This window comes from Grampus griseus (assembly GCF_964374135.1).
Source record: "Grampus griseus genome assembly, chromosome: 12".
NCBI lineage: Eukaryota > Metazoa > Chordata > Mammalia > Artiodactyla > Delphinidae > Grampus > Grampus griseus.
Window position 1 is genome coordinate 72,236,421 of NC_139006.1, and position 12,072 is coordinate 72,248,492.

The window sequence follows — 12,072 nt, forward strand, 5'->3', positions numbered from 1 at the left end:
GTGGTGCCCAACTGTTTGGTCACACACAAATCTAGATGTTACTATGAAGGTGTTATTAACATTTAAATCAGTAGACTGTGAATAAAGCAGAATACTCTTTGTAATGTGGGTGGGTCTCATCTAATTAGTTGAAGGCCTTAAGATAAAAGTCTGAGGCTCCCCAAGGAAGAAGGAATTTGGCCTCCAGTCTGCAGCATAAAAACTCAGCTCAGTTTCCAGCCTTTGGACTCAAAACCACAACATCAACCCTTATTGGAATTTCAGCCTGCCAGCCTCTTACTTCGTACATTTTAAACTTGCCAACCCTCACAATGGTGTCAGCCAATTCCTTAAACACCAGTTAGTACTGTTTCTCTGGAGAACCCTGACTAATACACCCATTTAGCATTTGTTCCCTATACCCTCCTGTTCCCAGCCCCTGGCAGTCACCAATCAGCTGTCTCTATGGATTTACCTATTCTGGGTATTTCACATAAAAGGAATCATAAATATGTAACCTTGTGAATCTGGCTTCTTTTACTTAGCATGTTTTCAGGGTTCACGCACTATGTAGCATGTATTATCATTTCATCCCTTTCTAAATTTTTTAAAAATTTAATTGATATAATTGACATGTAATATTCAAACATAATGAGTTGATATTTGTATATATTGTGAAATGATCACCACAGTAAGTCTAGTTAACATCCTTCAGCATACAGTTACAATTTTATTTTCTTGGGTTGAGAACTTTTAAAACTTAGTCTCAGGACTTCCCTGGTGGTCCAGTGGTTAAGAGTCCATTATCCCAATGCAGGGGGCATGGGTTCGATCCCTGGTCAGGGAACTAAGATCCTGCATGCCTCACGGGCGAGATTGAGAGAGAGAGAAAAGAAAATTAAATTTAAAAAAAAAGACTCTCTTAGCAACTTTCAAATGTACAATACAGTGTTATTAGCTAGAGTCACCATGCTGTACATTACATTCTCATGACTTATTTATTTTATAACTGGAAGTTTGTGTTTTTTTACCCCTTTGACCTATTTTTCCCACCTCCCAATCTGCCACCAGTTTTTTTGTATCCATGAGCAAAGGAGTTTTTTGTTTTTGTTTTTTATTGTTTTGTTTTTTAGATTCCACATATAAAGTGAGACCATATAGTATTTGTCTTTCTTTGGCTTATTTCACTTAGTATGCCCTCAAGGTCCATCCATGTTGTTGCAAATGATGAAATTTTATTTATTTTTTTCATGGCTGAATAATATACAACAGTTGTATATATATTCCACATTCTCTTCATCCTTTCATCCATTGATGGATGCTTTGTTTGTTTCCATATCTTGGCTATTGTAAATAATGCTGCTGTGAACATGGGGGTGCAGATATCATTTTGACACAGTATTTTCATTTACTTTGGATGAATACACAGAAGTAGAATTGCTGGATTGTGTGGTAGTTCTATTTTTATTTTTGAGGAACCTCCATAGTTTTCCATCGTGGCTGCACCAATTTATATTCCCACCAGCAGTGCACAGGTGATCATTTTCTTTACATCCTCACCAACACTTGTTATTTGTTGTCTTTTCTGGTTTGTTTTTTTTGTTTTTGTTTTCGTTTTTGCGGTACGCAGGCCTCTCACTGCTGTGGTCTCTCCCGCTGCGGAGCACAGGCTCCGGACGCGCAGGCTTAGTGGCCGTGGCTCACGGGCCCAGCCTCTCTGCGGCATGTGGGATCTTCCCGGACCGGGGCACGAACCCGTGTCCCCTGCATCAGCAGGCGAACTCTCAACCACTGCGCCACCAGGGAAGCCCGGTTGTCTTTTTGATAATAGCCATTCTGACAGGTGTGAGGTGATATCTCATTGTGGCTTTGACTTACATTTTCCTGATAATTAGTGATGTGAGTACCTTTTCATGTGTCTGTTGGCCATCTATATGTCTTCTTTGGAAAAATGTTTATTTTTTAGTTGTACTGTTTGTTTTTTTGCTATTAAGTTGTATGCATTCTTTATATATTTTGTATATTAACCCCATATAAGAAAAATGATTTGCAAATACTTTCTCCCATTCAGTGATGTCCTTTGCTGTGCAGCTTTTTAATTTGACATAGTCCCACTTGTTTATTTCTGCTTTTATTGCCTTTGCTTTTCATGTCAAATGCAAAAAATTATCGCCAAGACTGATATCAAGGAACTTACCACTTATTTCAGGTCTTATGTTCAAACATTTGGTCCATTTTGAGTTAATTTTTGTGTATGGTGTAAGAGAATGGTCCAGTTTCATTCTTTTGCATGCAGCACCATTTATTGAAGAGACTGTCCTTTCTGCATTGTATATTCTTGGCTCATTTGTTGTAAATTAATTGACTATATATGCATGGGTTTATTTCTGGGCTCTCTATTCTGTTCCATTGATTGATGTGTCTCTTTAATGCCAATACTGTGCTGTTTTGATTACTATAACTTGTAATATTGTTTGAAATAAGGGAGTGTGATGAGTCCAGATTTGTTCTTCCTTCTCAAGATGGCTTTGGCTACTCAGAGTCTTTTGTGGGTCTTTACAAATTTTAGGATTATTTATTGTATTTCTGTGAAAAATGCTATTGGAATTTTGATAGGGATTGCATTGAATCTGTAGATTGCTTTTGGTAGTATTGACATTTTTAAAACATTAATTTTTGCAGTACATGAGCATGGAATATCTATGCATTTATTTGTGTCATCTTCAGTTTCTTTCATCAGTGTCTTACAGTTTTCATTGTACAGGCCTTTCACCTCCTTTTTTTTTTTTTTGCTCTTGTGTTATTAGTGTATAGAAACCCAGTAGGTTTTTATATATAATTGACCCTTGAACATCGTGGGGTTTGGGGCACTGACTCCCCCCCCACACACACACACAGTCAAAAATCTGCATATAACTTTATAGCTGGCACTCCGCATCCACAGATTCAACCACCAAGATTGTGTGGTACTGTAGTGTGTATTTATTGAGAAAAAGTAATGTGTAAGTGGATCCATGCAGTTCAAACTTCTGTTGTTCAAATGTCAACTGTATTGATATTGTATGCTGCAACTGTACTGTTTTATTAGTTTTAACAGTTTTTTGGTGGAGTCTATAAAGTTTTCTATAATATCATGTCATTGGCAAATATTGAGTTTCACTTCTTTCTTTCTGATTTGGATGCCTTTTCTTTTTCTTACCTGATTACTCTGGCTAGGACTTCTAAATCCATGTTTAATAAAAGTGGTAAGAGTAGCATCCTTAGCTTGTTCCTGATACTAGAAGAAAAAAAGCTTTCAGCTTTTCACCATTGAGTATGTTAGCTGTGGGCTTATCATATAAGGCCCTTATTATGTTGAGGTATGTATACCTCAACATAATATCTCTATACCCACTATACCCAGTTTTTATCGTAAATGGATGTTGAATTTTGTCAGGTGCTTTTTCTGCATCTATTGAGATGATCATGTGATTTTCATCCTTCATTTTGTTACTGTACTGTATCACAGTGATTGATTTGTGGATGTTGAACCATCCTTGCATCCCTAGAATAAATCCCACTTGATCATGGTGCATGATCCTTTTAATGTATTGTTGAATTCTGTTTGCCTGTATTTTATTGAGGTTTTTTTCATATATGTTCATCATGGATATTGGCCTGTAATTTCCTTTTCTTGTGGCATCCTTTTCTGGTTTGGTATCAGGGTAATACAGGCCTCATAAAATGAGTTTGGAAGTGTTCCTTCCTCTTCTGGTTTTTGGAAGAGTTTGAGAAGGATTGGTATTAATTCTTTTAATGTTTTGTAGAATTCACCCATGAAGCCATCTGGCCCTAGAATTTTTTTCTTGGGAGGTTTTTAATTACTAATTCAATCTCCTTACTAGTATTTGGTCTGTTCAGATTTTCTGTTTCTTCATGATTCATCCTGTTAGGTTATATGTTTCTAGGACATTTTCCATTTCTTCTGGGTTGTCCAATTTGTTGATATATAATTGTTCATAGTAACCTCTTAGGATCCTTTGTATTTCTATGGTATCAGTTGTAATTTCTCCTCTTTCATTTCAGATTTTATTTGAGCTCTCTCTCTCTGGTGAGTTTCACTAACAGTTTGTCAATTTTGTTATCTTTTTGAAAAACCAGTTTTTAGTTTCATTGATCTTTTCTAAAATCTTTTTTTTTGGTCTTTAGAGCAGTTATTTCCATTCTGCTCATTGTTATTTTCTTCCTTCTACTGACTTTGGGCTTTATTCTTCTTTTTCTAGTTCCTTGAGGTGGTGTAAAATCCTTGGGATTTTTCTTGTTTCTTGAAGTAGGCATTTATTGCTATGAACTTCCCTCTTCAAACTGCTTTTGGCACATCTTATGGGTGTGTTGTCTTCCATTTTCGTTTGTTTCAAGGTATTTTAAAATTTCTCTTTTGATTACTTCTTTGATTCATTGGTTGTTCAGTAGTATGTTATTTAATATTCATATATTTGTGATTTTTCCAGTTTTATTCTTCTGATTGATTTCTAGTTTTATACCATTGTGGTCAGAAAAGATGCTTGGTATGACTTCAGTCTTAAATTTATTAAGACTTGTTTTGTGGCCTAACAAATGATCAACCCTGGAGAATGTTTCATGTGCACTTGAGAAGAATGTGTATTCTGTTACTTTTGGATGGAATGTTCTGTATATATCTGTTATGTCCATTTGCTTTAACATGTTTAAAACCAGTGTTTCCTTATTGATTTCCTGTCTGGATGATCTATCCATTCGTGAAACTGTGGTATTACAGTCACCTAATGTTATTGTATTGCTTTTTATTTCTCTCATCAGGTCTGTTGATATTTGCTGTATACACTTAGGTGCTCTTATGTTGTGTTCATAAATATTTACAAATGTTATATCCTCTTGTTAGATTGACCCCATTGTACCTATGTAATGATCTTCTTTATCTCTTATTACAGACTATTTTAAACTATATTATCTGATATAAGTATAGCCACCCCAGCTTGTTTTGGTTTTCATTTGCATGGAATATATTTTTCCTATCCTTTCACTTTCAGTCTGTGTGCCTTTACATCTGAAGTGAGTCTCTTGTAGGCAGCATAGATGGATCTTTTTTCTTTTTAATCCATTCAGCCACTCTATGTCTTTTGATTAGAGAATTTAGTTCTTTTACATTTAAAGTAATTATATATAGGTATGTACTTATTGCCATCTTGTTACTTGTTTCCTGGCTGTTTTATTGTTCTTCTGTTCTTTTCTTCTCTTGCTTCCTTTCTGATTTGATGCTTTCCTGTAGTGGTATGCTTAGATTCCTTTATCTCTGTCTTTTGTGTATCTACTATGGGTTTTTTTCTGTGACTTAACGTATAACAACTTATATTTATAGCAGTTTATTTTAAGGTGCTAACAACTTAAAAGTTTGAATGCATCCTACAGCTCTATATTTTTATTTTCTGCTTCCTCTTGTTTTATGTTTTTGACGTCACAATTTACATCTTTTTATTTTGTGTATGCCTTAGCAAATTATTATAGTTACATTTTTTACTACTTTTGTCCTTTAACTTGTAAGGAACAGCACCAAGAAACGGAGGAGAGCTTAAACAAGCTTTATTTGGGAATGCTCCTGGGCGAGGTTCACTGGTCCGAGAGAAAGGGGCCAGAGAAGTCGCACCCGGGTGAGGGTTTGGGCAGAATTTATAGGGGAAGAAGGGAAAGGAGTGTGGTGAATCCGGGAGGGAGCAGGTTATTCCTTATTTGGTGGTCTCTTCGGGTATCGTGGCAATATCCGGTGCTGGTTGCATCAGTCTTGGGACCGTTAGTCCCGCCCCTCAAAAGGCAGGAAGGCTGGGCCGGGTGGAAAGTCCCCAGGTCAGTTCCTGGAACTGGGTGGTCCGGAATGTCTCCAGGTCAGTTTCTGGAACTGGGTGGTCCGGAAAGTTTTGGTCTGATGCAGCCTGTGAGTCTGATTGCGTTCCCCTGCCTCGGGCTAGTTGGCCTTTACATAACTTTCATACTAGCTTTGTAAGTGATTAATGTACCACCTTTATAACATTAGATTATTCTGAATTTTACTATATATTTACTTTTACCAGTGAGACTTTCATGTTTTCCTGTTACTGATTAGCACAGTTTCCTTTCAGCTTATAGAAGTCCTTTTAACATTTCTTGTAAGGCTGGTCTAGTGTTGATGAACTCCTTTAGTTTTAGCTTGTCTGGAAAACTCTTTATCTCTTCAGTTCTGAATGACAACTTTGCCAGATACAGTGTTCTTTTGTTCAAAGTTTTTTTTCTTTAATCACTTTGAATATATCATGCCACTCCCTATATTGCCTGCAGAACTTCTGCTCAAAAATCTCATGATAGTCTTAGGGGGGATTCTTTGTACATAAAAAGTTGTTTTCCTCTTCATGCTTTTAAGATTCTCTCCTTGTCTTTAACTTTTGACATTTTAATTATAATATGTCTTGGTGTGGGTCTCTTTGAGTTCTTATTTGAAACTATCTGTTCCTCTTGCACCTAGGTGTCTGTTTCCTTCCCCAGGTTAGGAAAGTTTTCAACTGTTGTTTCTTCAAATGAGTCTTCTCCTCTCTCCTATTTCTGTGACCCCTTTAATGCAAATGTTGGTCCATTTGATGTTGTCCTGTAAGTCCTTTAAGCTATCTTCACTTTTTTTCATTTTTCTTTTTGTTTCTCTGATTAGGTGAAGTCCACTGCCCACTTGTCCTTTCTTCTGCTTCGTCTAGTTTACTGTTGAACCCCAGTAGTGTACTTTTCAGTTTGATCATTGTTTCTTCAGCTCTGTGACTTTTTTTTTAATTGGAGTATAGTTGATTTACTATGTTGTGTTGGTTCCTTCTGTACAGCAAAGTGAATCAGTTATACACATACACATATCCACTCTTTTTTAGATTTCCTTCCCATTTAGGTCACCACAGAGCATTGAGTAAAGTTCCCTGTGCTATACAGTAGGTTCTCATTAGTTATCTGTTTTCTATATAGTAGTGTCTGTATGTCAATCCCAGTCTCCCAGTTCATCCCACCCCCCAACCACCAGCTCTGTGACTTCTATTTGATACTTTCTTATACCTTCTATCTCTTTGTCAAAGATTTCGCTGTGTTCATCCATTCCCCTCCTGAGCTTGGTAAGCATCTTTATGATCTTTGTTTTGAGCCCTTTATGAGGTAAATTACTTATCTGCATTACATTAATTCTTTCTCCGAGATTTTATCTTATTTCATTTGGAACATATTCTTCTATTTCTTCATTTTCCTTGACTCTCTGTCTTGGTGTCTATGCGGAGGTAAAACAGCCACCTCTCCTTAATCTTGAGGGGGTGGCCTCATGTAGGAGAACCTTGTCATCCAGCCCTGCCCTAGCTCTTGCTTGTCTCTCATACCTTTGTGATTGTCCAGGCTGCCCATTTTAATTTTAGAGGCTCTCAGTTGTTGAGCGTGTGCAAGACCTGTCAGTATCCCATAGAGGAGGGTCTCAGTTAGCAGGCTTATTGGAAGCTAGACTCTCAGGTAGCAGCATATACAAATATATACAGTACTGAAGGACTGCAAGCATAAGCCCTGCTGGCTGCAAAAGCTGGATACCCTAAACGTGTCCCCCTGGGTATCAGCCACAAAAATTGGGGCTCCAGACAACTGTACAAACTCCTTTCTGAGAGATACTGGTGGGCAGATGGAGAGCACAAAAATGGTGTCCTCTGGCTTTTGTCCAAGGAGAGCATCTCAGTAGGTCCCTACATCCAACCAGAAGCCTGCCCCTCAGGCCAAAGCTCCAGGACAAGCAAATATTCCTTTATCACAGAATGACTGGGGTTTGTTTCAGTCTGCTGTCTCACTGTGCCCTGGGGATGGTAGCAGGCCAAGAACTGTCTCCCCATTTATAACAACACCATGGGATCCAGGAACACAAGCCCTGCTGGCTCCCAGAGGCAGGTGATTAAGGGGCATCCCCTAGGTGGCAGCCACAAAAACTGAGGCACCAGATGTAAAACCTGGGACCAGACACATGTATGAGCTCCTCCCTGGGAGACACTAGTGCTCTGATGGCTGTAGGGTGAAAGCGCAAAGAGAGTGCTCACGCTCTGAGGCTGCTGGAGAGCATTACAGTAGACACTTAGATGTGTGCTTCCTTGGAAATCTCAGGCCACAGTTATGAAGATAAGTTAGTGGGCCTCTCATAGTAAGACTCCTCGGACTGTTGCCTCTTGCTGTGCCCTGGAGATGGTAGCCGGTTAAAAACTCTTTTGCTGTTGGTTACAGTCCTGCTGGACCCATGAGCATAAGCCCCACTGGCCGCCAGAGCCAGGCAATCAGGGGTGTCCCCTGAGTTGTAGTCACAAAAACCAGGGTACCAGACATAAAAAAAAGGGTACCAGATGCATGTAAAAGCTCCCCTCTGGAGATACTGGTGCTCTACATTGCAGCATAGGGAGGGCGTAAAGATGGTGCTGACTGGGGGGAAAAAAGAATGTAGATTAAAATACTAAAAAGATGGCGCCCTGCTGGCAGGAGTGAGACAAAGATGGCATCCACCAGCCTTTGTCCTTGGAGGGTACCCCAGCAGGCATGTGTGTTAAATCTGACCCCTGCCCCTCGGACCAACACTCTAAGGTAAGCAATAAAGCCTCTTACATAAAGTCTGGGTGCATTTCAGTTGGCTCCTTCTGTGCTGGGCCCTGGTGCAGGTGGGTCTGAGAGTATGAGCCTTTTTTTTTTTTATATATAAATTTATTTATTTATTTTTTGGCTGAGTTGGGTCTTTGTTGGCCATGTGCGGGCTCTGTCTAGTTGCGGCGAGCGGAGGCTACTCTTTGTTGCGGTGTGTGGGCTTCTCATTGCGGTGGCTTCTCTTTGTTGTGGAGCACAGGCTCTAGGCGTGCGGGCTGCAGTAGTTGTGGCTCGCAGGCTCTAGAGCGCAGGCTCAGTAGTTGTGGCACACGGGCTTAGTTGCTCTGCGGCATGTGGGATCTTCCCGGACCAGGGCTCGAACCCGTGTCCCCTGCATTGGCAGGCAGATTCTTAGCCACTGTACCACCAGGGAAGTCCCGTGCACCAGAAGTTTTATTACAGCTATAACTTAGAAGCAGATTCTGACAAGACTTTTAGAAGCTGTCTTAAAATTTTCCTAAGCTTCATTCACATCACATGAAGGCAGCACTCACTTCCCAGCCCCTACTTTTGGTCAAGGCTTACCTTTGCTTTTATTCTGGCTCCAAAGAGTTGAGGTCACTTGGAAAAACTGTTCCCTAATATCCTAAGATGCACCCTCCCGGGATACAGTTGGTCTTGCCAACCATAAATCCATACCCTCTACCTCTGTAGTCTGATCCTTTTCTCAGCCACTTTGACCCTAACACTTAGTACCCTGCCAGTAACTTACTTCTTACCACCTATGTTCCTTTAAAAACCAGGCAGGCCTAGATTCTTCCATCATCTGCCCCAGTCTAAAATAAAAAACCCAGCTTAAAAAATATTTTAAAAGATTGTACTTCCAAAGATTTTACTAAAGCATTTATTTTTTAAACAAAAATATACATTAATCTCAGATTTACAGAATATAGAAATAATTTATCCAAAGCAATTTGCATTTTAAAATTGTTAATATTGCACCCAACCATGTAAGTCTTTGACACATTTGCATTGTCGACCTTTCCCACAATTTGCAAAACGGGAGAGAAATCTGAAACTGACAGAATTACACAAAAAAACTTACAATTTTTAAATTTACAAGATAAAGAAAAGTTGTAAACTTCCGGAAATTTACTTCCGTAGACTAAAGAGCTATATTCTTTTCATATCTAGACAATGAACTATATACATGCTGTGATTTCCTCATAAGGAATTCAAAGGAACAGATATTGTGAACATTCACAACCTAATGGTAAAGAACAGAATTATTGAAGACACTTCTCTGTCTTCACTGAAACATGGAAACTAGTGTGTGAAACACACAGAGTGAGAAAAGCCCCTGGATAAATAACTTTTACCTCTTTGAGGATAGTTTCCATAATTGCCTAAAGTTATGTTCAGTTTTAAAATGATACACTGTTAGTCTTAGAAATATGGCTACCAACAGCCTTTTCTCTCAAGACATAAGACAAGTAGAAAAGAGTGAGGTCTCTGTTCAAATCCCTTATAAAATACTTTACATATAGGCAGGCACAAAAGTTTGCTTTTCAAAAGAAAGCTTTGCAAAATATTCTGCAATTTATCACTGATACCCTCAGTTTTTAAAAGCTTTTTTTTAAAAAGCCCATAAATATTTAAGTATCTTTTTTTAATGACAGTAGAAAATAAATGCACTTGGTACTACAGGAAGTGTCTGAAATAATACATAATAGTAAGAGTAAACGTATGTAATGTGCTCTTTTAACCTGGTAGTAAACTGAAACAGATCAAAACCTTGTACTTATGAAACGTGAAGTAATTTTTGTTGATTGAGCTGAATTAGTAAACCAATATGAGAACATGAAACCAGGCAGCCCCATTATCGACTCTGAAAAAGTCATCAGACCACTTAGCTTCTAGGGGATGAACATTCATGAATCTTTCGTTACTACCATTGTAAATAAAAGATCTTTGTTAGTAGGGTGGACTCCCGGAAAAAAGGAGCGTCTGAGAAATTTGTGCTGAAGATCCCAGACAGGAAAATCTAATTGTAATTTTACAGTACAATACCATTTGAACTGAAATAAGACGTTTTCTAATTCTCTTGTCCTAGATTGAGATGGGGTTAAAAACGTTCACTTTGAATCAAAACAAAACATCAACAGTTGAAGAATACGACTTTTCAAAAGGTCTCCTTGGCTTTGCTATTGCAGTAGTCCAAGCCAAGTATTGTAGCTTGTTAAAAAGGTTATTGCCTTCAACATCCTCGTGACAAATTTTTTTTTTTCCCCAAAAAGTCGAGTCTCTCATAAAAAAAGAAGACATTTTACTTTGTGTGATTGTTTTGCTACAGGTCACCTGAAGCAAACGCCTCAGCTCTCCACGGTTCGCCTGTATTCTGCCGTTCCATCGGCGATGACCGCATCCAGGGGATAGCGCTTCTTGCGGATGCTGCGTCCGGAGGAGATGAGGTCGGCATAGCCACGCTGGTGGGAGAAAGCGTAGGCCGAGCGCCGTGCGGACACGCCCCGGCGGAACACATTCTGCCGCCGCTTCCACTGCTCTTCGGCTTTTAACCGCTTTCGGTGCTTCTGAATCTACGAAAGCAGGAGAGATGGGGTAAGGTTAAAAAAGAACTGGCTGCACACCTGCCTCATTTGGGGGCGGGCATAACCATACTCGCTTTAAAGTGGAGGAAATGGAGGGAGGCAGGTTACATGACGTTTCTAAGCTCTCAGAGCTAGAAAATGGGGTGCCAGGATTCCCACTCCTAAACTAGTGCTCTTTCCATTTCATAAAGGTACAGGTTTAGAAAAGACTGTTAGCCTCCTTCTGGGTTGCTACTGCACACCCTTGTCAGTGGAGGAGGGAAAGCTGGAGGATAGTGAAGGCTACCTACCTAGCAGCTGTTCTCTCCTCCTTTCTGATGGAAATGGAGTTTACTCAGGTACCATCCTCCTGCTTACAGCCACATTCCTCCATGTGGACGCCACCCCCAGGGGTAGGACTGATCGACTTGACTTGCCCTCTACTAGTCCAGGAATGGGCATGTGATCTAATTCTGGCTAATGAGGCCTGAGAAAAGTGTGCTGGGCCCTTCCATAAAAAGTTCCCAGGCAAAACAAAAAAAAGTTGCCAGGCTCCTAAGGGAAAGCAACAGCATAATCAGTCTTTAATCTTCCCCTGGATATTGACATGTCAGGACGCAATGCCGGGAAGTCCTGTAGCCATCTTTCAGCAGAGGGGGGAGATGGAAAAAACCCCAGTTCTTTTTTGATAACATTAAGTTGCCCATCAGCTGAGCCTGAAACCTAATTATGATGTGAGTGGAGGTGATACATCATCATTGAACCATTTTGAGCCATATCTCCCTGTTACTTGTAGCTCAGAGGATCCTGCTACAAGACTTTCCATTTTCCTTTAAATGAAGAAAAACCCCAACCTGTATGCAGGGCAAAATATTAATAGTATAATTGCTAA

The 12,072-nt window shown here is 39.5% G+C and overlaps 1 protein-coding gene and 1 long non-coding RNA gene across 2 annotated transcripts in view; one reads left to right on the plus strand and one right to left on the minus strand.

Moving 5' to 3' along the window:
- The window catches only part of LOC309831156, a 51,244-nt gene that overhangs the window by 36,847 nt on the left and 2,325 nt on the right, over nucleotides 1-12,072 (plus strand). The window contains exon 2 of the long non-coding RNA XR_014297561.1: nucleotides 10,946-11,211. This is a non-coding gene — a long non-coding RNA (uncharacterized lncRNA). The remainder of the gene's footprint in view (nucleotides 1-10,945; nucleotides 11,212-12,072) is intronic.
- ATP8B1 (ATPase phospholipid transporting 8B1) overlaps nucleotides 9,532-12,072 on the minus strand; it is a 113,103-nt gene continuing 110,562 nt past the window's right edge. The window contains exon 28 of the mRNA XM_082668149.1: nucleotides 9,532-11,189. Coding sequence (XP_082524275.1) covers nucleotides 10,965-11,189 — 225 coding nt within the window. The 3' untranslated portion in view covers nucleotides 9,532-10,964. The remainder of the gene's footprint in view (nucleotides 11,190-12,072) is intronic.